A 27,528-nucleotide genomic window follows, 5' to 3' on the forward strand; every position below is an offset into this window, starting at 1 on the left:
TGGGTGAATTAAGTTGCTTGTCACCAGGGGGAGCTGTGTCACCACTCCAGATGCTGGCACAATGGGGAAGAAGGCGAGGACAAGCCACAGTGAGCCCAGCATTCTGTGAACGTTTCATGAACAGCCTACTCTGCAAAGCTTATTCTCAGGGAAGGTTGTTGTGTCATGTGAACACGCCCTGCAGGACAGTATTTTTCCTTTTCTGTCCAGCTCTCCCTTTTGCCTTATTCCTAGCAAAGTTCATGCTTGCCCTGTCCATGCTTAAGAGCCTTGGGCAGAAGAAAGAGAAGTAGATGTCTAAAGGAGAGAGAAATAGATTTGCTCGGCTGTTACTCTTTCTATCCCATTCTGCTGTGACAGTATTTGAATGTTTGTCCCACTAAAATCTAAATTTATGCTTGAGGTTCCTAAAAATAAGAATATCTGAGCTACTCTGCAAGTATTCATGGATATCAAGGAAGATGGAATGAAAAGCAGAGAATTCCAAGGAAAAAAGGGACATATTTTACATATCTTTACTACATATAGAAGAAACATGGTTTATTTTACTTCAAAATAAACTTTGGATAGGATTAGTTTATACACACCCACACACATACTTGAATATGTACAAATGGAGGTTTCTGGTCCAGATGCATCATTTCTATATTTAGCCGTTTAGCAAATTGGGCATGATTTGGACTGAATCTCCTTAAAATTTTGAAAAATACACAATTGCATTGGTTTTCCTTTCAGAAATCTTTTACAAGTCCTGTTAAAGAAAAGTGTTAGAAAACAGTTACTTTGAGTTAAGTGTAAATTTTTTATTTTAAGATCATGTATTGCAAACCATCAGGCATTTACCAGTGCATTCAGTTCTGATAAATCACTGCACACATGTGCCTCCATCCGTGATTTTTATTTTTAGGCCTTGCAACCTAGTTCTATTTTTGATAGCTGAAGCCTTGCTAAGTGGGAAGAAATTGCATGAGAAGAGCAACACAGGCAGCTGGAGAAGGAAAGCAGGGAAATGCAGAGATGGTACGGCTTACAGGTACCATTACTGATGGAATATAGATTATGCTTCACAAATTATACTTCAAGCAGGTGGGAAAAATAAACCTGCCAATAAACATAGAGTACAAACTTTTGCATGGCAGCACATGCCACTAACTGTAGTCCTTTCTCATGCTTTGAGCAAAAGAAAAGCAAGCAAGAAACATAATTAGACATCTGCAATAGATATTTAGAAAGATGACTGGAATCAGCACTTTGAAGGACAATCAGATAGTTTAGTCTCTATCTCACTGCCATCGGAGGCATGCTTGATGGGAGCATGACAGAAGGCCTTCTTAATAGCTGCTTCCAGACTTTGGAAGACAGTATTGTCCTCTCTCTAGGCACAGATGTTTTTATTCAAGTGGAGTCTCTTCTGCAGCAGTACAATCCCACACATGTCTACGCAGAAGAAAATCTCATTACATTCGTGGGATATAGCAGGGGTGGCAATGTCTGGCTGCCCTAATGTTTTGACCTATATTTGTTCTTAACAGAGACAGTAATGAGAGATAATGGGAATTGTATGAAAAAAAAACAAGAGCGCAGCATAAGGCAAGGTTCACTTATCAAAGTACCCTGATTAAAGCTCCTGATGCTTCCTTCTTCAGCAAAAGCAGTGGCAGGCTAGGGAGGTTGCCTTAGAAAGGAAGGGTGGGACCTTCAATTTAATTCCTTGCCCACACACAAATTTCCAGGTACAAATTGCCATTCTCCCCAAAGCTGCTGGTAGCAATAGAGCAATAAATGCAGTCAAAATATGGCTTTGTGGCTAATGGTGTGCGTGTGTGATGTGCATGCGGAACCAGTATGGGGGCAAAGTGTTATGTCCAACCTGTATTCCTGATCCAAACCATGAGCTGATTCTTGGGAAAAGGAAAAGGAATCAAACCCAAATCCAAACCAACATGGGATCAGGAACTAAATTCGTAGAACTTCCAGATCACCTCTAGTTTGACATTTTCTGGTGGGTTTTGTCCTGGGAAGCGATGAAGAAAATTATCTTCAAGGGTTAGCAGAATATAATTGTCCCCATTTTTTTTTCTCCAAGACCATAATGCACAACTGTGTTACTCTTTTTTTTTCCAGACCTCTCCAATTTCTCTTTTCAGATATGAAAAGGACACAGCTGGTGCCATACAGTGATCAAGACTGCTTTCAGAGAAGTGCTGTTTTGTGTTTTTATAACAGAGCTATCATATAAACTCTCTATACTAGTCGTTAACATGCTATTGTACACTTTCGGCCTTCCAGCAGTAGAGTGCACTCTCTACAAGGGAAAACACACCCACACACCAAACACTTTCAAGATAATAGATCGTTGGAACTGTTTGCCCAGCAAGAGTTCTATTTTTAAAGTGGCTATGCAGGATATAAAGAATGAATGCAGCTGCAGAGAGAATTCATGACTAAACATCCATTATGCCTGTTAGGTGGATTTCTGACCACCAGGCAATTGCATATGAGGTTCAACTGCAGGGCAAGTCACAGGAATTTTATTTCTGGATCTCTCGAGCTATACGGCACTTCCACATTTGGAGCAGAGAATCTTGTCTTGCTGCGTAAGGAAGCCTTTTCCCACCAGGGAGCTGCCACATTTGCCACAGTTAAAGCACTCGCTGTGCCACTGGCGATCCTCGAATGAGATAAACTTGGCTCCACCGAAAGCTAAAAGGAGAAGATAGGAAATGAAAAGTGGGATCGGAAAGGCATTTAGTGTGTGCTCTAATAATGCTCTAAATAGCTGTTTGAGTTGATCGAGATGGGTATTGCTCAGGTTCGAAGAACAGATTAATTCACTTTCTATTGTTTCTAATGTGGAACATTGCTTTGGACTCCAAACAGTTCAGAGTTTAAACAACTTCCTGAAATGAATTTAGTTTGAAATACGAGGCACCATTGTATCTGCAGTTTGATAGCTAGTGGCAGCCCCATCAAAGTACTGAAGCAACACACCGGAAGAGTTGCTAGTGGTTTGTCACCACTCTTTCTTTCTTTCAGTGCAACTTTGTGCAATTTCCCCCAAACTTTGCAGGGTTGTGACCTGTTCTCCCCTGCAGTGGAGGAAAGAATAAGGTCAAGGGTGAGAAGCTCAAGGAACCAGGTTTCAGGTTGGATATCAGGAAGTACTTCCTGACCGTTAGGGCCCTTAGGCTATGGAACGGGTTTCCACAGGAGGTGGGGGGGCCCCATCAGTAAGAGTGTTCAAGGAAAGACTGGGCAAGCACATGCTGGGTATCATACGAGCGGGGCCAGCTGGACCTGGGGGTCAGACTAGATGGCCCTTCTGACTTGCTACGTTCCTATGTCTTCATACTTTTTTTGTTGCTGTTAAACTTGTATGGGCTCAAGTTTAGCCTGGGCAACATCCTGGGGTATCTGCTATCAAAGTGCAGCAGACACCTCCCATGTGCCTTGACCCAGAGTGGGTCCAAAACCGAGCTCACAAGAAGAATCAGAACTGTGGGTGATCTTTGGTCACAGAAAGAGGTTGGCCACTGGATCACCCCTTGGTGGTGAGGCCCTCTTGGTTCCTTTCTTTTCTAGACTGATTCTTCTCAGTTCCTTTGCACCGTGCCACCTTTTGCTGAGGTACTAGGCACTTGGGGCAGTGGAAAAGTGTGAGCTACCCTTTGCTATGGCGGCACAAAGTTGGACATTTAGCTGTTAAAATTCTGGTTCCTTCTAAAGGAGCTTACCCAAGTGTTTTGACCAGGACATCTACATTCATGGCTCCACATGTCCATGCAAAGGCTTGTATTAGAGCAATTCGAAAGAAGGGGAAGGGGTGTAAAAAAGCTGTGGCAAGTGCAAAAGTGTTTGCAAACATGAGGGAGGGGCAAGTCTGTGGTTGCCATTTCACTGGGCTTTTGGCCTTCAGTGGGGTGGGTGATGCTGACAGTGGCCTGATCTAGCTCAGCAAGAGTAGCAAGGCAGCTTTGCTACCTGCAACTCGCAATGGGTCTGTTCTCACAACAAACCATCATGGGTCCAAGAGCAGCAGAAATAAGCCATAGACCATTGGGGTGGCTTGTTGCCCATGAATAACCCACCCTGTGAGAACTGACCCACGTTCACACAATACAAAAACCCCATCCCCCCCAGCATGTTGCCTAGGATGGGCTGTTGTGTCATATGAACCCAGGCAAAGAGCTGCAGCTACTGACCATAACCTTGTTAGATAGAATGGGGTATACATCTAAAATACGTATGAAAATTAGGTAAGTTATACATTCCAAGAAAGATGTATACAAAGCACATTTTTATGGAACCAAGGAACAGTAGTATCTGAATACATGCAATTAACTTTGCCTACCTAATAAAATTCCAGGGTCACCTGGTGTGCATGAGTGTCTGGTAGGGAACAATTATCATAGCTGACTGAATTTTCCAGTTCTTTCCTTTTCCCTTTCTTTGAATGGTGGGACTAGTAATTAATTGCCAAGTTTATTCCTCAGAACTGGGGCAAAAGGTCATTCCATTTATGTTTTAAGAGATCCAGCTAATGGTCTTAAAGTACTTTTAAAATAGCCTCTGAGTGTTTGCCAAACCTTTAATTATAAGCCATTTATATTTAAAGCAGCGTGTCTGTAGCTGGCAGGCTCTATTCTTTAACTTTAAGAATATGAAGGCTGCAGAGTAAAGCTAAGTACCTCTGCTGTCACACAGACAAATGCCTTCTGCACATATATTTTTTTCCTAGATGCATGGATTTCTCTCCCATCAAGCCAGAGTACTAGGGAGATAAATGCAAAATAACAACAACAACAACAACAGCGCAGAACTCCCTGCAGTGCAGAGGTGCCACAGATATGTATTTGCATGTATTTCTTGTTTGCATGTGAAAGAAATACAAATGAGAAAAGCAAATGATTCATTTACAGTTTGGCTTGCTCTGGACCATTCAGAATGTTCTAAGTTAGTGCAAATATCAGAGGATCATCTCCATTCTGCAGTTTCCAGTACTGAAACACACATCTATTTACACCAGGGAGTTAGTGAACAAATGGCTTCCAGATGTTATTGAATTGTTATTGGTTGAAGCCAACATAGGGGATCATGGGAATTTTAATCCAACAACATCTCGAGGCCAATACATCTCCCAAACCTAGTGCATATCAAGGACAGCAGTTCTAGGGCAATGGAAAGTGTAATTTTAACAGCTGGGCATATACATGATCATCAGAAATGAAGGGGATCTTGCTGTTATTATATTTGGATCCAATGCTCCTTCCAAGAAGAGCAGGGTAACATACATGGGATTTCCCTCACTTAATTCTCATAGTCATCATCTCAGTGGGTTAATTTGGAAGGCTGAAGTAGACATGATCTGTCATTATAAAGCATATCACATAAAAAAGGAAGGTACAGGTACTGATTTTCATTAGGACCATAGTCTGTGGTCCATGGAGCCCTGACCCTTCCCTCCCTCCCTCCCCCCCTCCCCAGTCACAAGTCCAAACAAACCTCCCCAGGCAGTGATTAGCCTTACAAAAGGCACAACTCTCCCATTGGGACCATTCCATGTCTTGAGAAGCATAATGGTACAACATGGGATCAATCCAGATGTAAATCAGTTTAAATCAATGAGGCTTATTTTACATCAAAGTTTACTTGTCACTAAGTTATCCCATTGATTTTCAGGAGTGTATTATAAGCATGATTAAGAAAGCATCAAGTCCCATGTAGATTCCATCCTTGCTCAGACCTTGAAGGCTAGATTCCAGGTTTCCTTTCTCAGTAGTTTATTGTCCTGATGGTAGGCTAGGTCAGGATTTGTAGCTTGATGACAAATTTCAGTACATTTTTAATTAAAGGATCCCCTGTAGGGGGAAAAATAAATTATTGCATTTTTTTTCTTTCTAAGCTCCCACAGATGAATGGAGCCAGAGTCAAACTGACAATCTTTGAAATATTCAGTAGGAGTGTAATTCATTGGGGATGTCTGTAATCCTCTGAACATACAGGCAAAGATATTACAGGCATCCTCCACAGATCAGGAGGAGCATGGAGGCCATGTTCTGTACTCTTCCTGCCCTGCAAGTCAGCTCGGTGTGGATAACTTTGTTCATCTAGCTTTGGGCAGGGATGGAGGGAAGAAAGCTGGAGAACCACCAGGATATGTCATATCCCATCAGTTCCTTACCCTCCTCCTCTCTGGAACAGCCCCTGTATTCCCTCACTGAAGCTGATCTTAGAACCTCAGAGAAGCAGCAGCTGCAGCTCTTGCTGTGTTACTGTGGGTGATGTGAGCACAGATTCCTACTTCCAAGGTCAAAGGTCTTTTCTGACACTGAATCTGCCAGTCTGAAGGCTCAGATGCTCCCCCGGCCCCAATATTGTCTAGGGGGCATGGAATTGCTTTGCTGAACTGCTTGGTAGACTACAGTCCTTAAACCTGTGCTATTCTTATAACTGCATATTCTGCTAAAAGTAATGTAACAGTCATCTGTAAAAAGGGTAAAAGAAGAAATTGCTTGAATACGTATACCTCTTTTAATTAACACATTGCCTAGGTGATTCTGTCACATATGAAGCAATATATAAGAGCAGAAAGAAGAATCAATACTTTGAGTGCTCTATTGATTTGTATTTAAATAAAAAGACAATGGCATTGGGTAAGTTATTAAGCCTCTTTACTCTGATAATAGTAGTCCAGCAGTTTACTTAGTTGGTGTGTCTTTGAAGTTAAAGTCAATAAACGTAGTCCCTCAAAGTGGATATGCATAACTGGTCAAACAGACTAGCTGCTATGCAAAATGCTATCAAAAGTGCTGCTTGAACTGCAGCTAGAACTGAAGCTAGAAAAGCTTCGCAGGGTAAGAGCTGTGTGGTGCTTTGCTCTGTGTTACCTGCTGGACAGAAGCTGTGGATGAGGCCAGAACTAGACAGTAAGAAGGACATAGCAACCAAAATGCTCAGCGTGCTGGTGTTTGGGGCTATTTCATTTAGAAAAAGATGAGTAAGTAGGAATAAAATAGAAATGTATAAAATTCTGCATGCTATAGAATACAGGTGTACAACTTGTGGTCTTCCATAAGTCTTGGCTTACAATTTCCATGCTCCCTAGCCAGCAAAGGCAGTGATCAAACCAAAAATTTGTATAAGAGGACTAAGATTTTGACAGTTCTATTTTCTATTCTCTTCCTAATTATTCCTTTTTTCACAGCAGCTGCTCACTGAGCCTACATTTCATCAAGCTGTCCACTATTACCCCAAGATCTCTTGCTTGCTCAGTCACTGCTAACTCAGATCCCATCAGGGTATATTTGAATTTGGGATGTTTTGCCCCAACATGTATTACTTTACACTTGCTTACACAGAACTGCATTTACCATTTTGATGCCCATTCTCCCTGCTTGGTGAGATACCTTTAGAACTCCTCACAATCTCTTTTAGTTTTAAGCCACCCAAAATGGTTTAGTATCATCAGAAAACTTGGCAACTTTACTCCTTAATCCTAATTCAAGATCATTTATGAATAGGTTGAAAAGCATTGGTCCACTGAGAGAAATTGCCATTTATTCCTCCCTCTGGCTTCTGCTATTTAATCTGTTAGTGATCCATAAGAGGCTCCCTCCTTTTATTCCATGATTGCCTTTGGTGAGGAAGACTTTTGGGGGTCCAAGTAAAAAATTGCCCCATCTAAGTGCTTCCTGACCGACAACAGGCTAGTGAGAAATGACTTCCCCTAGCGGAAGCCACACTGATTTTTTTCCAGTAATGGTTGTCCCTCTACTATGTGCTTAATGATTCTATCTTTAACAATGCTCTCAAGCAGAATTTACCCAGAGCAAACAGTTTATCCAGAACAGATGCAACTGACATGTAATTTCCTGGATTCCCTCTGGACTCCTTTTTAAAAATTGATATTTCATTGGTCATTAATCACATCTCTGGAACAAGGAATTATGTAATATTATATTAAGTATTTTGATAATATGACCAGAAATTTCACACTTGAGTTCTTTGTGAACTCTAGGATGAATAGCATCTTGCTAGCTTTCAGTTTGTCAATCAGGTTGACAATTGCATCCTTTGTCACTGGTGTGCCTTAGTTCCTCAGACTCTCTTACAGAATACAGAATTTCAGAAACAAGTATCTGCCATCCTCTGCCATGAAGACTGATGAAAAGCTGATGAAATAAACAAACAACTAGCTCCTCCACAATCTGATCAAATGCTCCTTTAATTCCATTATTGCAATGTCCCGGGTGCTTCCTTCTCCTTCTCCTTCAAATAATTCATTATTGTAACCTTGATCTTGTGGCAAACTGTTTCCTGGCTTATCTGATTGTCTGCTCACATCTCCTTTTTTCCAACTGGGCAAGACTTCTATTTTTTGAAGGAAGCTTCCTTCCAATAGCTTCCTTGTTTCTATGCACTGAACATGCTGATGATTTCCTGGACTTTGTGCTTCCTTGTATCACTTGTGGTATGCATTTCATGTGCGTCTCTATTATAGTGTTTTAAAGTAATCTCCAAGTGCTTTGAAGTGATGTAAACATCTTGGATCCCTTCTTCCACTTCTGCTTAAGCCGTTCCCTACATTTTGTAAAGTTTCCTCTTATGACATCAAACGCAACTGTGTTTGACCTCTTTAGCAGTCTTCCATCTAACTGTATATTAAATCTGATACCACTGTGGTCATTGTTTCCTTTTGGCTCAACAACATAATGTATTAATTTTAATGCTTTGTTGATCTCTCTCTCTCTCTCTCTCTCTCTCTCTCTCTCTCTCTCTCTCTCTCTCTCTCAAATGTCATGCTTTATTTTGTCTATTTTTACAATATTTTAATTGTATTATTTTATTAATGTTATTACTGATATTTTAGTGTAATGGCCACCCAGAGAGCATTGGGTGGCCATTACAATAGGCAGTTTTTATATAAATGTAATAAATAAATAAATAAATAAAATAAACATTTACATCCTGTACTATATCCTTGGCAGCCCTACCTAGGACTAAAGTTGTAGCCCTTCTGATTGGTTCCATGGCCAGCTGCAGTAGGACACATTCATTCAGGACATCAAGAAATTTAGCCTCTCTGTCAGAAATGGGACACTCATTTATGCCGTCAATGCGTATGTAGTTGAGTCTGTTTCATAGCAGTTTTCCACCAATTTTTGTCAACAAATCGGTGCTGCTTTTGCCACCCTTGAGGGGGAGCAAGCGCTGCATGTTGTCCACTCCTGACATTTAGCATCCTAGGGGGAGAAGACAGCTCTTCAGTTCATCCTAATTATTTGAAGGACCCAGATGACAAATGGATTTCAGAAAAGTCGAGGTATGGAACCCAAAATCCAGCAAGGGCTATTGCAGGTTAACTTATTCTGTGACTGCCAAAAGTAGAGGCTCCCCATTAATACCTGTATAATTAATACTCACCTGTGATGGGCTTGCTGCAAGCCACACACTTCTTTGCATGACATCTGCTGAAGCACTCAAGGCAGTACGGATGCTCATCTTTGGAAATAAACCGTTGCCCTGCAAGCTGCTTCTCACAGCCAGTGCACAGAAAGCATTCTTTGTGCCATGGCTGGTCACGATAAGTCACTCCACCAGAGGTGATCACCTAAGGAATGAGATAAGAACATTAGGAGTTGGAAGTTGAATCCAGAGGTGATCAAATAGTGCAAAATTAAAGTCAGTAATTGTCCATATTAGATTTCTAAAAAGAGAAGGAGCCTGCTTTAAATTTATGACTCTGACAAGGAAAAGCTGTATCATTGTCTTGGTCCTAAGAAGGGAAAGGCACTCTGCACATGTTCAGAAGTATTATTATTCATCAGTGTCCTGAGGGTTTGCCTTTCAGAGATGGGTAATTTGCTTGATAGGATGTGCTATGTTCTAAAGATGGTCCTTGGCACTGAAGGCATTTCAAGAGCTAAGCCCCATGTCACCCTCATGATTTATAGAGCACCATTAACATATCTGGCACTTCCAAGTGAAAAGCATAAAGATGCCTCCAATCCCAATCTATATAATAAGAGGAGTGGAAAGGAAGATACATGTGAATTGCACAGCCGTACTTCATTCAGAATTTGCTACTGTGCAGCATAGAGTACTCCCACGTGCATACTCTTTGCCCTTCCCTTGAAATAGCAGGGCAAACTGAAGGGCAAAAAGAGTTGGTGGCCTTTTGCTGGACTCTGGGACAGGTTGGAACCTGCAATCAGCTAGCAATTTTTCTACTAACTGAGACAAGGGAGAAATGAAATTCAGATAAATCGAATGTGGAAGGAAGTGTCACTAACAGATTCATCCATCCCTGCTGTAGAATGTACACATGTTCTTCAAATACAGGTACATGTAGGAGAGCTGAATACATGTTCAGGGCTGTTCAGAGATGGGTGAGAAATTTGCCTCAGTTATTTGCCTCTAAAAGTAGCTCTGCTTGCTCTCCTGAATGCACATGCATTTTTCAAGAAACTCTCTTCCATACCTAAGATTGTAATCATGTTTGCAAAATGTGTTCACTAGAAAAATGCATAAATTGTGCATTTTTTTTAAAAAAAGAATGTATTTACAAGTTTTAATCTAAAGGGAAGAAGTACACCTTTGGCTTCATGCTTTGAATAATGAAATAAAAACATCTGTTTCCTATTCCAACAACAAAGGCTTTCATTTTTAGATGGGGACAAAGGGGCCCAAGATTCAAGGCAGAAGTCAGAGAACTTGAGTTTAGCACCCCTTGCTGAAGGGGTGAGTGGACAGTTCTGGAATATGCCCTTCGTCCCTTCTTTCTTGGCAAGGAAATGTAATCAGACCTGAGGACCAGAGGAAATAATTTGGTTCAGACAACTCAAAAACCCACAGTCAAGGGTTAACTATGCATCGAGTATGAATTGTCATTGAATTGTGGGTTCATTGAACTGTTGAAACATGGGTTATCATGTTGTCTGAACCCAGTTGTGCTAACAGGCCACGGCCAGTTAATCCTGGACAACCTATGAGGAGAGTCCATCCTTAGTTGATGTGATATGAACCATAGGCTGTTCACTCTGGTTTGTTATCCCAGCTGGGTTCAGGCAACATAATATTGCATGGTTCAGCAATAATCCATGGTTCAAAGATAGCCCACAGTCAACCTTGGAGTGGGCTTGTGTTGTCTGAACTCAGTCATTGTCTTTCCATGTGCAAGAAAGGCTGTGGCAACATCCCACTTTGCCCCCAATATTTTCATTTGTGATCTTACCTTTTTGCAGGAGTGACAACACTGAGCAAACTGCTTCTCAAAACAAGGCACACAATAGTTGTCATCATCCTTGGTAATCAGTGGCTTTGTTCCCAATGGTTGTTGACAGTGTTGGCAAACAAAACAAGCTTCATGCCAACAGTTTCCTTTAAATTCCATTTTACGAGAACCTGCCGAGCCAGGCACAAATCCAGTCCATTTATTGGATAATTGGGCAAATGTTCTCAAGTCAAGATATGACAATTTGGACATTCGTCTTCCATTATTCATTACTGGGTTTTTACCTCTGTTCATTCAGCAAATTACACATGACTATTGGTACAACTCAAAACAGAACTAGACTGAGGTTACAGAAATAGGATATAGTAAAGAAAATCCAGCCTGGCTGGTATATCATCTTGGCAAAAAGGGTGGTATAGAAATATTGATATACACATAATACATTCTACTAAGAAGAAAAATAACAATGCAGATGGTTGATGCCGCAGTTTACTACAAAAGAAGCATTTTCTATGTTTCTACAAATTTTCCACAAACTTTGTCACTCTATGGCTGGGTTCACATGAAATGTCAAGCAACTCTGCGTGGTTATCATGATTTGGTTTTTTAAAACTATTATCTACGAGACAGACAATAAAGCGGTTTCTACTTTATTGTGGTTTCCATCTGCCTTGCTCAGTCTTCCCAATGTTGGCTTGTATTCCAGCAGCCATTGTGCTGAAATTTAATTCTAACATGCATCACTCCATGCCTATGCCACATGCCTTTTCCTCATTAGACCACTCATAGAGGCTAGATGGCTAGAGTGTCTCCTGTAGTTGCCACTCTTTAAGGAGGATTCTGTGGTAGTTGTGTAGATTCAGACAGCACAACAAGCCATGATACTACTGAGAAACCATAGAACAAAACGTTGTTTCTTCTCATGGTTTCTAAAAACCAATCTTCCCATGGTGAAATACCATGACTGGGTTCAAGGTACACTACAGATCAACAATGCTAAAAAAGCACCATGGCTTCTCTTGGCTGAATACAGCCTGTATGTTTTGTGCTTTTCCTGATGAAACAGAAGGTCAAGCTGATTTGGTAAATCAGCAACATTTTGCAACCACTTAAGTGATGTTTAATTAATTGGATTCCAAGAGCAGTGTAAATAAGTCAAAATAATATAGAATGGCAACTATTTTCAATTAAGTAATCTCCAATTAGGTAATTGGAACTTTTTAATACTGTCTTTTCAAGAAACTGAGAGGATATTATTTGAAGAGATTGGTGAAGGGAGCTGTCACCACACACAGAAAAATGGAAGGCAGGTCATGAAAACAGCTTTTTAGTATATGCATTGATTAAATTCAGGAAAGCATAATGAAAACAATCAGCTAAAAGTCCTGAAAGACATAAAATTGATATAGCTTCTTCTGGAACACACTGAGTACCTTTTCAAGACTACCGCAGTTGGTGGGTTTGTCCAACATGAGAAGCCATGATCAAATCTTACTGTTGTTGGTCTGCTGTGTCATCCAGAGCAAGTGTTACTCTGCATTGTGGAAAGTATGCCAGTGGGGACCAGGCACTATTCAGTAGCTCCCAATGATATTGAACTAATCTGTGGGACCACAGTGATGGAATGCCCTCCTCAGAGTGGATTGCCAGGCACCTACATTGTGGTCTTTTTGGTACCAGGCGAAGACCTTTAAAAAATCCCAGGCTTTCTAGACCTTCAGTTTTAAAAACTGCATTAGTGCAGTTTTAGATCTTTGTGCTACTGCTGCTGTCATTTACCCTGGTTTTTATTTTATTTTTTGTTTTATTTTTATCCTGTTTCAAACTTACAAGTTGTTATATTGTGTGGACAATGTTACTGTATCGTATGGTTTGTGAACCTCTCTCAACAGCTTCAGCTATTGGGCAGTAAGGAAAGATATTCAATAAATAAATAATCACATCTCTAACAAAAGTATCTCTAACAAAAGTATATATAGAAGAAGCTGGAATGCCCCTTGGTGGGTGGACTGAACAGCAAACAGCAACATCCCTGCAACCTGGCAAAGGCTGTGAATCATGCAAAAAAGACCTTGGATAAAAGAAGTAATTCCTCCTTTCTGAACCAAACTTTTGGTTGAACTCCACTGGTCGATTGCTCAAAGTGAATTAAAAGTGCCATGCAAGCCTGCTGGTTTAATTAGCAAACTGCTCGCTATCTTACCCGGCATAATGGTCCTCTTGCAGTGGAAGCACTTTGAAGAATACTCATTAGAATAACACTCTGTACACAGCAGGAGTTCATCTTTGGCAGCGAAAGGCTTCTCGACCAAAGAGTGATGACACTTGGCACACTTGAAGCACACTTCATGCCAGTGGTGGCCTTTATAAGCAAGGTCCTTGGAAACAGTAAATAGCTGTTAATGGAAAGCTCGCTTCCTTGGGGGGAAAATCCAGTTGGGTCGAATCAGCTAGAAGGCACTGTGAGCTGCTGGCTTTGGAAGAAGGGTTAGAAGTGACCTGAATATTCTCACCAATATTCTGTGGTTTTGCTGTTTTGGGGTTTGTTTTGTTTTTCCTGAGCTTTTCTTCTAGTTGCTGTACAAGCTGTATATTTACTAGAGTTTGGAAGAGGATATGTGGCCCGTGCCCCTTTGGTTCAGTCCCCTTCCAGAACTAGTCCACCACCTCTTGCTCATGAAGCAAAGGACGCCACTGCTTCTCCTTCCTATAGTTCACAACGTAGGGAGCTGCCTTCTGCCATGTGAGGCCACCAGACAGACTAGCTCACCACCATCTAGCTCACTTTAGCCAGCACCACTTTTCCACAGGAGGAGGGAAGGGAGGCTGGCAGATTGTTGGGTGGCAGAGCTGGGTGTGCCCTGCAGCCAGCCCAGCACCACCTAAGCTGGCGCAGAGCTTTCAGCTGTCCCACCATAACTGGTTTTGTATTCAGAGGGACCTGCCAGCCTGGTCTGCTTTTGTACATGGGACGGGAGGGGATGCCACCCGATTCTTTACTTCAGGAAGAAAATGGTTGTGTTGGCCCCAGTTTGTCTTTCTGGACTGGTAGAAGATGTCCAGGGTTTCCAACAGGAATTTTTCCAAAATCTGTCTGAAGATGCTAGGAATTGAACCAGAAAGATCATGCTGGCAAGGCATGTGCTCTTATCACTGAGCTATGGGCTTTCATCTTAGGTTGCCTCCTGACAGCCTAATTTACCCACTTGCTGATTTTATAATTATGTTTGGTTGTGTGTGTGTGTGAGAGAGAGAGAACCTGGTGGTGGAAGAGCAGCAGGAGGAAGGGACTCAATTGAATCATTCTATCTTGTCTAATCAGTTGCAAGGAGTACAAAATTGGTATTAAAGGTGGAAATATACACACATCTCTGTTTACATGTCCCCTCCCCCCGGTGTGCAGAGTGCTAATGAAAACTCTGCCTAAGATTTGAAGGAAAAGGCTAGGATAAACAAAGCCAAAGAAATCAAGTTAGTTTACTTGTGATTGTCCCCATTCCCAGTAAAATGTCATTTTTGTGATGAGTGGGGAAGCACTGGGAGATAAACAACAAAATTAAGTTGTCATTTAGTGAATAAAATATTTTAATCCAAACACATCTTTTTTGAGTTATCTTGCTTGAGGAGACAGTGTTATTACACAAAAATGATAAATGTCACTTATTTTCTTGTGAAACACCCCTTGAATCCATGCAGTCACAGTGGAGGCCATCTTTAGTACAGACCAAGGGAAGTCATTTTTCACTGATGATTTGTCAGTGGAATTTATTTTAAAAGTTTTGCTTGATCTTATCAGTTGAATTAAGCCCAGGATAGAAAAGGAAATCAGTGCTGTAATCTCCCTGGAATGGGTTGTTAAAACAATACAATCTGCTGCATTAAAAAACCCAGATACTAAAAAAGCAACAAAATTATATGAGGTTAGTGCAACAATTCCACATCTCACTATGTGCTGGAGTCAAATGATGGATGAACCCACTGTGTCTGAATGGAAACTGTAAGCTATGAAAAACCTCCTTATCTTTTCAGCAGCTTAGCACCACGGGTCATAAACTAGTCATTTCATATGGATGTTCCCAACTTATCTCTGCACAAATCATGCTGATTCCAAACATGGGGTCTTTTGGGGGGAGGGGGGTGTTGTACTTAAAAAAGTCTTTCTGTATATGAAATTATCAGCACTTTTTCCATAGATGGGAACTTTAGTTAACTCACTAAACCACCTCCTAGCAAGAATGAACACTGCCAGCCTTCTTCATGGCTTTAGGGTGGGCACCAGCAACAGGGCTGACTCCAGGATGGACTTCCCCAGATTGGATGCCCTCCAGATGTATAAGGCGACATCTCCCGCCACAGCATGCTGACTGGGGATGAGGGCAGCTGTCGTCCAGCACCTGTGGAAGGCACCAGGTTGGCTCCTTCATTTCTGACTAGGAAATAGGCCAGGAAAATGGCATGCTTTTGCAACTCAGGGTTAAACAAGCATAGCAGACGCATGCCTGTCCCGAATCAAATATTATAAAAGTCTCTGGTTGGTTTTAAATACTTGATGCTGTTTCTCCGCTCTGCCTTTCTACTCTAACTGCCAACACAGCAAGAATGAGTCCATGAAGCCCATGAGGAAGAATCCAGAAGCTTTTTTGGCAGGAAGCCTGTAGATTCCTTTCTGAAGGCACTCTCCCTCGATGGATCTCCCTACTCATACATTGCCACCAGCTGCTATTGGCTCCTCACTATGAGGAGCAAATCATTTTGCACATCATTGCTCCACTTATTTGCCCCACAGGAGCCTCCTTCTTACCCCCACCATTGTGGGGACAGGTGAGAGGCAGGTGAACGAACGGTGGTTGTCCTGGTGGCTGTCCACTAGGCCCCCCAAGTGGTGGCTTCTGGGAACTGGCCATGGCAGCCTGCTTCACCAAATTCCCGAAAATCCTGGCTCCTGCACGTGTACTAGAGTTGCTGCCAGTCTGCCTAATACTGTACACATGCGGTCATCTTGTTATGCTTCAGCAGCGGAGCCCAATCTCTGTGTAGACACTACCTGGGAGTCACATCCAATGGGCTTACCTGGGAGTCACATCCAATGGGCTTCTTGCAGTACTCACAGAAAGCGGCAAAGAGGCCGTCATAGCACCTGACGCAGTAGGCCTTCTCTTCCTTCATGGCATACTGCTTTCCGCAGAGGGTGTCCATGCAGTGGCAGCAATTAGACTGATCCGTTGTCATTCTGAATTCTTTTTGGGGTGTCTGGAGGAAGAAGAATATGCTGAAGGAGTGGTTGCTAAGTATTGTTTATTTGCTGCATTTCTACACTGCTCCATAGCTGAAGCTCTCTGGGTGATTTACACAGTCCATTAAAAAGATGATAAAAGTACAATAAAAATCTCAGAAAATCAGAAAAAATGGTCAAAAGTTTTTAAACAGCAAAAACAAATAATAAAAAGAAAGTAATAAGGAATAAAGGGACAGTAATATAGAGAGTGAGAGAGAGAAACTCTGCAAAACTCCTGGTGAACTTTCTCAAGCCTCTAGGTGGGTGAGCTAAAAGCAGCAGAAAAGAGGGCCATCTTAACCTGGTGCTGAAAATATGACCGGTTCAGCACACCAGACTGCAGTGGTGAGGTTAAATATTAAATGGTAATGCTTGTTTGCAATGTCCAGGATTCCTTTTTTTTGAACCCTCAGTGCTCACTGTTAGGCGAGGGGCCTGGGAGAAGTGAGTTCTAGTCCCCACTCAGCCATGAAGCTATTCACTCTCATTCTAACCTACCTCACGGAGTTGCTGTTGTGAGAATGAAATGGAGTGGAGGAAGACCATGTAAGCCACCTTAGGTCCTCACAAGAAGAAAAGAGGTGGGCTATACATGTAATGTGATAATAAAACTATGTTCTTACACTGAAGAGGTCTCAGTGAATAATCTTTCATGGTTTAACAGCAAAAGATGTGAGACAGAGCAAGTGGAATGGTCTGTACTATGTAGATAAGTGGTTTTCAACTTTTCCCACTGGGGACTGGCAAAAACAGGAAAACCACCTTGGGGACCAGTGAGGGAGAAACAAAAAGCACCATACACATAATACAGTACTCTGTGCATTAGTTTCCAAACACAATTCCGAAGACATGAAAATTCTCCAAAACAACCAGAAGTCACAAAAACTCTTGTGTTTGGGTTCTTGATGTATCCCCACCTTGAGCTGCCAGCCTAGAGAGGTAAAAGAGGCATGATAAAAGTGGCAACTGTGGCAACTGAATTTGTTGGCTGACCCTGGTTAGAGATGAAGGGTTGGGTTCATCAACCCAGCCTCAGTTTTCACAAGTGGCTGTCCCGGAAAACTTGTTCAACATGACTGTGAATTTGGGATAAATTCTACTTGTTCCCTTGTATTTTTAGCAATTAGAAACTGGGAAAAACACATCTGGATAAACATCCAAATTTTAGGGAAGAACAGATATTCTGTGCTTTGTATACAAGCTATTTTGAACCAGAAGGACTTGGCTAAAATTAGGGTCATAGTTCTTGAGAATGAGGGAAAATAGAATGTGAAGAGTTCCCAGTGAATTAGCTCGCAAAACATCTGCTGGATTCATTTAATTCTGCCTCTAGTCATGTCATTGATGAGGGCATATGGTTTCTTATGGGATTCCAGAAGAACTATGCAAAAGAGAGAATGATATTTCAAGCAGTGTTTTAAATATATATTTATATATCACTGGCACCACAGCAAGTTTTAGAATATCAGACACAGTGTATAGGAACTAACTACAAAGGATATTAAAATTATTCACTTAAAGCTTTTCTCATACACCCATCTCCCAATTTCTGTATTTGCCTCATGATGAATAAGAGTGCATATTGAAGTGTTTGATATCAGAGAATATACAGCTATGTTAATTTTCTAATGCAAATTATATTGCGTCAATATAGGGGACCTAAACCACAAAGCCAATAGCATTAGCTTGTACAATGAAATTCCTTGGAAAATCCATCACATCAGCCAGTGTTAAATAGGTGCTTAAGAGCACATCTCCACTGCTTCTAAGGGAATCAGATTTTCAAGGTTCACTGTGCATGTAGCACTGGATCCCACAGGCAATCTCTCCATGGCTCTTCTTAAACTCCTAAATATGACCTGTTCTTTCTTTTCATCAGGAAATCAATGCAGTTCTCTACATCACTCATACTTGCTGGATGGAGGCAGACACAGTGGGAGATGAGATAGATTTCATTCATGTGGCATGATGGGAATTCGTTTCCACATCCCTTATGGAAATTAACCAGAGATGCTGAGCAAAAGAGCTTTCTGGTGAATTGTAATCCAAGAGAGATGCTGTTTGCACAGTAAGTCTATAACAGCATTTTTTTTCATATTTGATGCTGAGAAACAAAAGTAATATTGGATCCCTTACTTAAAGGGAATGCATGACCAAGAACTCTTGACTTTTTAATTTTATTCCCAATGGGTTTGTGGAATGACAGAGAGGGAGGAGAAGAATAAGATGAGGATGGAATGCTGATCTCAGACCAAAAATAGCAACTACTTTATTTGGCACCAGCAGTGGAAAATTTTTGATCCCTGAACATTGAAAATCTTTGCACTGAAGTCATGGGCTGTGTCCCTAATGGTGCCAAAGGTCTCTCTGCCATCCAAAATGACAGATAATACAATTTATCATCATAAAAAAATCCACAACATTCAGGAACTGTCTCTGAGCTTTCACTGATATCGCTCATTTATGTTGTGAATCACAAAAATGTAGGCAGCAGAAATCTTTGGCACAAAGATAGGTGTTCCAATAGCTGCATGAAATTGTGGCATTCAGTGTAATTTTAAGATGAAGTTAGTTCAGGAACCAGGCTAATGTCAGTAGCCTCTTTGGAGCAAGAAAACTAGAATGTTAAACTATTGCTCCTGTTGAGGATTCTCTATAAATGTATTGCTTTTATTTGTTATGTTTATGTTACTCTCTTCACTCCAAGAAGACACTTTCTTCCTCCACCTTTCCATTTAATCTTCACAACAACCCAGTCAGGTACGTTAGGTTGAGAGCCAGTGACTGGCCCAAAGTCACGCAGAGAGTTTCATGAATAAGCAGGAACCTGAAGCCGGCTGTTCCGAGTCATTGTGCAATACTTTAGCCACTACACTGACTTTCATCTTAAAAATGGTTAGGATTTATTGCCTATTATTCTGCTTTGCAGAAAACATTATAGCATGCTTGGTTCACCTTTACAATCTCATACAAGGTTTATTCAAAAGGAAATTTGACTGATTCTTTTCTCCAAATATGCAGGCCTAAGATTACAGCCCTGGTATGACTTAGCCAAATGACAGAGCTGAAGCTGTCATACTCTGAATACATCACGAAAAGGAAAGACTTGCAAGACAATCATGCTGGAAATGTCAAATGCACAAGAGAAAAAGGAAGACCAAATATGAGATGTGTTGACTGCACAGAAGAAGACACAGCCTTGAACTTAGAAAGGTTGAACAGGGCTGTCATGGATGGGACATTTTGGAAGGCTTTCATTCATGTGGTCCCCATAAGTCAGACAACTTGATGGCACATGACAACAATGGCTTTGAACTCTGTAAATATTTTTGCATTCAGAATATTGGGTAGAAGTGGACTTTGGTTGGCCTGTGGAGCACTGACCAGTTTTCCAGTAGACATGATGATTAGTGGATTTTTTTCACACATTGGGACTAAGTAGATCTTAGTCAAATTCAGCAGACCACTTCTTGTGTTCTTCGAAGTGTGTGCACTTGGAATCACTTAACACAGTTTGGTTATGGCTTAGCTTCGGAATGAGTAACACATGGCCCCAGCTGCATTTTTGGTTCCTATTGCCCACTGTTGAAATTAAAGCCATCCAGGTTGGTCACCAACACATCTTGTGATAGTGAATGCAAGTTAATTGTGTGTCTATATATCTTTCACGATTAACCTATTCCTTCAACTGCACCTTTGTTCATGCCAATAGAAAGTCTGTCTCTTTGACAGCTTCTGAATTTAGCTCTATATTTAGCAGAAGGAAAGAAAGAAGGACTGAATGCCATTTCTAGTTTGCAGGGCTAGAATAGCCCAGAAGACAAGTTAATGAATCATTCCAGTTCCGTTCAAGGCTGTGTTGGGTGACAATAAGACACATCAAAAAGATTAACACGTGTCCTTGCCCTTGCTATCTTCTGCCCTCAGTAGATAAAGAAGGGAGTGAATCCTGCTGTTGAAATGGAATCTTTTCTGGTCCTTTGATCCTAATCTCTAGAGAAACATGTTGACTTTAATTTTGCTGGAAGCTAGATTTTGTGTTTGAGTAAATCAGATAAAAAGACTCCAGAGACTTGCCACTATGCACATTATTGGACTCAAAGGTTAAGTCCAGTTTTTTCCTCATGTCCCTGGTTCCTATACACAATGTATAAATGACTCACTAACTGGTTGCTTACAGCTGTGTGGAACCACTGGCTACAGGGAACACCCAGGGTCAGACCAATATCCATCTAATTCAATCTTCTGACTCTATTTAACATTTAAAAGCATTTAAAATTGACCTTTTCAGAGCATAGTGTACTAACAGTGGAGTCCACACCACTCCCACAGCCAATACCTATTATTCTTCAGGTGTTCAAAGTATCAGGGATGTTCTAAGCAGTAAGATGGCTGAACCAGGGCATCTTTTCCATTGTTTTGTGCACTGCTAACCCCTTTCAAAATACCTGTCTGTCTTCTCTTATATCTTGGCTCTTTAAGGTTTAACAGCTGTGCTTGAAGTTATTGATATCAAATGAATAGGGTTGGGTGTGTTTGTTGTCATTGAGTTTGAGATAAAGCAGCCATGATTTGTGAACTTTATAGACATACATGGAGAGACGCAACTAACTACTTAAAAGAGTAAAATTCAACAGGAGGCTTTTAAAAAGCTCATTTGTTCCATTTTCTTTCCCCCAGTAGGATTATTTGACCTAGCCTGTAAAGAAAAGCAGAAGAGGAACCTATGAAAGCAGCGTGTTTGTTGCCGTTATTTTTTAAACAAGACCTCATACATAAAGATGAACTGGATAATCTCCCACAAAGGAATGGTTGACTCTTGGGGCTGAGAACTGACTGTTCATATGCTTATTTAGGATGCAAAATAGTGCTCACCATTCTCCCAGCTCCCAAGCTGGGAGCTGAAGATGATCATCCATTTGCAAAAACACCCTGTTACATATTTGGAAATGTACCATTGTATTAAGGTAGTCAGAGAGCTGCTGCTGCTGCTGCTGCTATGTGCTGTCAAGTCATCTCCGACTTATGGTGACCCTCTGTCTGAAAGCTATCCAGAATGTCCTGTCCATGACAGCACTGTTCCGCTATTCTCGATCACAGGCTGTGGCTTCCTTTATGAAGTCAATCCACCTCATATTTGGTCTTCCTTTTCTTCTGCCTTCTTCAGGGACTTTTGCCTTCTTGGGATGTGTCCAGAGTAATGTTTGTAGAGTTTATATAGTAATTATATAGAGTCATCATCACAGGTCACAATTCTGATCTTAATCTTCTCTCCAACCCCCCAGTTTGGTTTCAATGGAACTTTTGCACAGGGTCACCCTCTACCCAAAGGGCTCTGTGGCCCAAGATGGTTCTCATCCACAGTTAGCCCCTGCTCAGGCAGGCACCAAGGTCACCTGTTCATAATCTTCCACACTACAGTCAGTTATATAGTATATCTATTTAAATTAGGGTATTTCTTTCCAAAATTTTAACTATAAATATTAATTAGCATAAAGTATGCAAATTGCCATTCTCCTTCTGCCCATCATCTTTGGTGATGTAGTTCCTCTTTTCAATCAGTTCATGCATACCATGAAGCCCCAGAGCTGCAGTGTAGACCTCTTTTATTTGCAAGCGTTTTCTCATTCACTTTAATAGAAAGTCAGCTCTGTAATGGGCAATGGGTGGGTTTGCAGAAATGACCCTTTCATGTAGGTGAATGGGGTAGGTTGGATGCAACAGAAGCCTGTGTTCCCATCACAGCAACACCCAGTGCTTCGCATAAGGCTGTCAGAGTTACAGTGATTTGCTAGCTCGCCGCAAAGTGAAAATTTATTTCAAGAAGGAAAAAGACATTTAAGAAAAAAAATTGTCACTTGTATGAACTGTCATTGCATCTTGCCCAGAGTACTTAAGTGCAAATTTTAGGTGATTTTTTAAAAACTTGCTTTTTACCCTTTCATCAGAATGCTTTGAGAAATGCATAGGAAAGGTCAGTGAAGATCAGAGTCTTACCTGAACAATATGCTTTTTTTCTTGCATTAAGATCAAAACTAAACCTTTTCCCTATATTTCTACAGATTATACAGCCTTAAATCATAGTGACTTGTATGGCAGCAAAAAGAAATGAAATGACAAAATTATAAGCAATGTGATAACAGATTTATAGTTACATTTGTTCTAGCCCGCTTTGGAAAAACATCTTGAGAAATGTCAAGTAATCATACAATATAAAGACAAATGTGAGAATAAACATTAGATGGAAACAAACCAAGTGTCAGAGAACTTTCTCATTGAAGATGTAGGACAGAGGTTTCTAACTTTTCTTTGGTCCTGTGGGATTATTTTGGAATTTAAGAAACGGGTGTGAGTATCCACATTAAATGGCTTGCATGAAGGATGAGGCTAGGCATATAATGACTGGCAAGGGGGTTGGCTAGTTAAAAGGAGGGTGGGGAAGATAAAAAGCAAGGCCAAAGACTGAGAGGGAGGGGAATAGCAGGATGAAGTGGTACAGGGGAGGAAAGGTGTGAGGTGATGAGAGAGAGGTAATGCAGTAGGATAAAGAAGTGAGGGCAAGAGGAAGAGTGAGTGAGGCTAAAGAGTGAGGCTAGAAGCTAGGATGAGAAAGAAAGAAAAATGCAAGGGAGGGGGAAGAGAAACAGCAGGGAAAGTGACTGGGAGTAGCAAACCAGAGAAAGAGCCAAGAAGAAAGGTCTGTGTGCATGGAAGAAGCAACTCCCCCTCTTAAAATGATGAAGGGGGTTGAGAATGTCTGAGAAGCCAGGAGTAACGCTTCCAGGAGGCCAGGCTCTTTCACTAGGCTGGTCTCCTAGCAGGATCACCCAAGGCAGAATGGACAATGCAGAGGCACCAGGGAAAGATGCATCCACCAACTGAGCTGAAGAGAATGAAGCTCAGCTGAAGAGAATGGATAATGACCTTCTCAAGGGCAGCAACTGGGCAACAGCTCAGAAGACACCAATGACACATGAAACAAACACTCTGCTCAAGTTAAACAGTATGGGGATGGTTGAGGGCTGGATGCGCGCCTGATGGGGAGTCTCCAGGCAACATGGTGGGGAAAAGGTGGGATTTAAATCTAATAAAAATAAATGGAAGATCTGAAGTTCAAGGAGACAATTTTACCTTTTGCCTCTCTTGCCCTATCTCTTAATTGAGTGTGGGCATATACAACCCTATCACAAGCAGCTTTTGGAATTCCTGCTGGCTTTTTGTGGGAGAGGACCTTGTAATACAACATGGAGGAGTGAAGTTTGAAAAACACAAATGCGCAGACACTTCCTGACTGCATGGAACTGGAATGCTGGCCAGGATGGAGACTTATCCTGGCACCCTGTGTGATGTAGTGCTAGACAGTTGATCATTTGGATGTGAGAAATTCAAGCAACTGTGCTTATGCTGAAATTTGAACTTGAGACCTCAATGGCAGAGGAGGATGCCTTAGGCTCACCTCTGTATGAATACTGCCTGCTGCCTTGCCAAATGGTAGGAGACCTTAATTTGAATACCAAGGCCTTCTTTGAGTTGGCTTTGCATCACTGCATCACTGGAATTCTTCCACCCAGCAAATATATACAGCCCTATCATCATTGTTGTCAACTGCTTATCAAAATTAATGTGTTTTTTTCTGTTGGATAATTCTGCAGTGACAGATTTGATTTTCTCATACCCCTTTTCTACTTCCTTATAAGGTCAATGCACATGGAAAGACAGAGGGGAAAAATGAAACAAAGCCCATGCATTCAAGCAGAGCAAAAGGAAGGAGCCACTTCAGGATCCAATCTGGAGCTGGCTCTAACCTGGCTTTCAGGGGATCAGGGTTCTAGTCCCCTTTCAGCCATGAAGCTCTCCAGATGGCTTTGGGTCTGTGACTGACTCTCAGCCTAACCTATCTCACAGGCTTGTTGTGAAGATAAAATGGAGAGAAGGCTCATGTTACCACCTTGTGTTTCTTGCAAGAGGAAAAGGCATATAAACACCTCACATGTCTTATCTGTTCAGCCGCAGTCCTCTGTGGCTCTGGGGCCACTTTGCTGCATCATCATCTGACAGCACGGCCACTGAAGCTCTCTTAGTCCAAGGGCTGAGTTCAGTTGTGGAGAAGGTCCTGGAAGAGTCTGCAGTCCAGCAGTGGGAGAGGCCAAGGAGAAATGATCCTCCAAAAATGCCAATGCCAGCTTGTTTGGGCATGAAGCTCTAACTACCAGTAACTAAGCCTTTGGAGAGAACTTTCAGCCTATCACAAAAGGGAGAAACTGTAGAAAACCTAAGAAACAGCCAAATGATCTCTGGTCAAGGAAAGGGAGCCCAGGCACTTGGGAAACCCTGGACTGCTAGATTAAGTCCACAGTTGTACTCCCTATTATACAAACTATTCCTTTGGCATCTGAAGATAGGTAGGTGGCGGGGAGTCCAAAAAAGGCCCCACCACCCCCACACAGTTGTTGCATTTCATTCCACTTTTGGGTCATGTCAGCTCTACTGCATGATTTTGGAAAAGCACACTGTCTTAACTGTAATTTCATGGCTGTATGTTTTCTAAAGCTACAGGACTGCTCTCATCTCCTTTGAGGAAGAGCAGAATTCAACTACAATGAATAATTCTATGAATATGTACATTAAGACATACATTTATCAGGCAAATCACAGCAACTGTAAGGCACAGTTTAAATGATGGTTAGTGATTATGACCTTTATCAGGCAGGAGAAAGTGTATTAAAACCATAACTAGAAATGCGCCATTTAAATGCCTTTTTGATCAGGAAAGTGGGTGAAGTATGAGGAATGCAACAGAAAACAACTGAGCAATGAATAAATCTCACCATTTTAAACTTCCACATGAATGAAGACCTCACAAATCAGAACTTGGTTGAGAAAAAAAAAAATCCAAAAGGTGTTTTGCCACCTTAGCAATTTAATTAACGTTCCCATTTTGGAGCCATCAGTGTAGAAGTTAATGTCCTGCTTTTCAGCTTACCAAACAACTGTATTTATTATGGCGTCTGAATAATAACTAATGTATAAACAATAAGACCATGCATAAACAAGGGCTGGAGCTGGGATCTGCCTTCCATGAACAGAAGGTGCTTTCCCTTGATTTGAAGGCATCTGCCCTCTCTCCCACCCCATTAGTAAACCCATTGAGCAGGGTTCCCCAAACCTCTGTGTAGCAGTTCCAGAAGTTTAGAAGGACTACGGTATAGTCAAGAGAGTAGAGAAGTCCTCTTGCCCAGACAAGTCGCACGTGCCTAAACCCAGGGCAACCAGTTAATAAGAAGTTTTCACTGACAACAAGATACTTGGGCTGCACTACCCTAACTCCCATTGAACACAAGGGATTTACTCATTAGCACTTGATAGCATTACATATCAGATCAATGAAATGATAAAATAGGTCAGAGGATAAGCAGGATCATGGCATAACTGTAATGATTTTTACCACGGTTTGTTTTTGAGAAAGATCTCATTAACAGACCACTATACAATAGTTCCTGAGATTTTTTTTACACAAGGAAACTAGTTTGAATTTGCTTAGTCTTTTTCTTTCCAGAAGTATCTTCATGTTGGTAGTATATAACTGTATATGGAACTTAAAATGCTAATAATTATATATTGGGACAACATAGAATGCATAGTAATTGCTAACGATATAATTTGCAAGTATCTCACAATGTTGACAACATATAATTTAATCACAGCTCCAAAAGCAACCTCCCCCAACCCTTCTTTTATTCTATTCAGATCCACATAATCTTTCCTGGTACATCAACTACTTAATAGCTCTTCTAGCTCTAGTTCCTTCTTTCTTTTTCCAGATAACAAATACAAGAAGCAAAAGGAAGTAAAATTAGCCATGAAGTTACAGTACAGTAGCACTAAGTGGACACATGCTTGGTACAAATATGTGAACATTCTGAATAATTATCAGGTAAACACATTAAAGTGGAAGGGAAAGTTACTATAATACTCACTTTTTTAACCAGTTTCCTCTTCTGACATTTGGAGCATCAAATCAAAGGTGAAAATATTTTAGATATTTATGAAGAAACAAGGATCCAACAGAAACAAACACTCCTCCAGATCTGTTGTATCTCCAGTTAGGTTTGTTTGTTTTGGAGAAGATAGCTAAAGAGAATGCTTTGTTTCCTTTGGATCTCAAAAAAGTGAGCTTTCCTGCCGTTTTGTTATGTGCAGCTTGCACTTTGGAGTTAAAAGACAGATCATGTAGGAGGGGCATGGAAAAGGCTTTCAGAACTGTGGGTGGAGGAAATATTTCAAAGATCTGAGAATATCTGAAATCACAACAGGCAAAACAGCCTTGTTAACTGACCTCACAGTGCGATAGCTGCGATTATGTGGAAAGCTGGGCATCTGTAAATTCTGTTTGGGTAGGACACAAAGCATTTCCCACCAGCTGCTTAGCAAATGAACTCTTCCAGAAGAAACAGGACAAGGTCCAAGGCTAGAATTCCTGAAGTTATGACCCATTATGCATTGAAGCAGGTATGTGATGGACCCAACCACCAGGACGGTCCTGGTGCTAGATTCTAGCTGGGGAAATTGGGCTGCTACTGGGAAACTGCAGACAGTGCTATTTTCCATCATTATCGTAGGGCTGATGATTCACATTTCATATGGCTCAGCCTATGTTGGTTTTGCATTATCATTTGGCTGTGACACATGACACAGAGCTGGTAACAAAGGTTATCATAGGTAGTGGACTCTATAGTGGACTCCATACATTACTGAGGTTCCTAGCATATAGGATGAGTAAAGCAGACGCTGAAAGTTGCATGATGCATGTAAAGAGTTAGCATGTGGCAGTTTTGAAAATTGTAAAGCCACTGGTTCACCCCTTTGAGCCTTTTGAATTTCATGCAGGTTTGGCCCTGGAATGCAAGTCTTACAGATTTCAGACAACTGCGCCTCTGCTTGTTAACAACTCCCATGTGATTTTGTATCAGTACTGAGTGGTTTTCAGTTTGTCTGGAGCTATCCAGTTTCCAAACCAAGG

The 27,528-nt window shown here is 41.3% G+C and overlaps 1 protein-coding gene across 1 annotated transcript; it reads right to left on the reverse strand.

Annotated features, from left to right (window-relative positions):
• Positions 1 to 681: 681 nt before the first annotated feature.
• FHL5 (four and a half LIM domains 5) lies at positions 682 to 26,605 on the reverse strand. Its single transcript, XM_044449289.1, has 6 exons — positions 26,486 to 26,605; positions 16,304 to 16,483; positions 13,437 to 13,611; positions 11,234 to 11,403; positions 9,424 to 9,610; positions 682 to 2,703 (listed from the first exon to the last, which is right to left on the reverse strand). The coding sequence occupies exons 2-6, from the start codon at positions 16,460 to 16,462 to the stop codon at positions 2,552 to 2,554; spliced, it is 843 nt and encodes a 280-aa protein (XP_044305224.1). The 5' UTR covers positions 16,463 to 16,483; positions 26,486 to 26,605; the 3' UTR covers positions 682 to 2,551.
• Between the last annotated feature and the right edge of the window lie 923 nt (positions 26,606 to 27,528).

Source organism: Varanus komodoensis, unplaced genomic scaffold (assembly GCF_004798865.1).
Source record: "Varanus komodoensis strain SLA01 unplaced genomic scaffold, ASM479886v1 scaffold1, whole genome shotgun sequence".
Classification (NCBI taxonomy): Eukaryota; Metazoa; Chordata; class Lepidosauria; order Squamata; family Varanidae; genus Varanus; species Varanus komodoensis.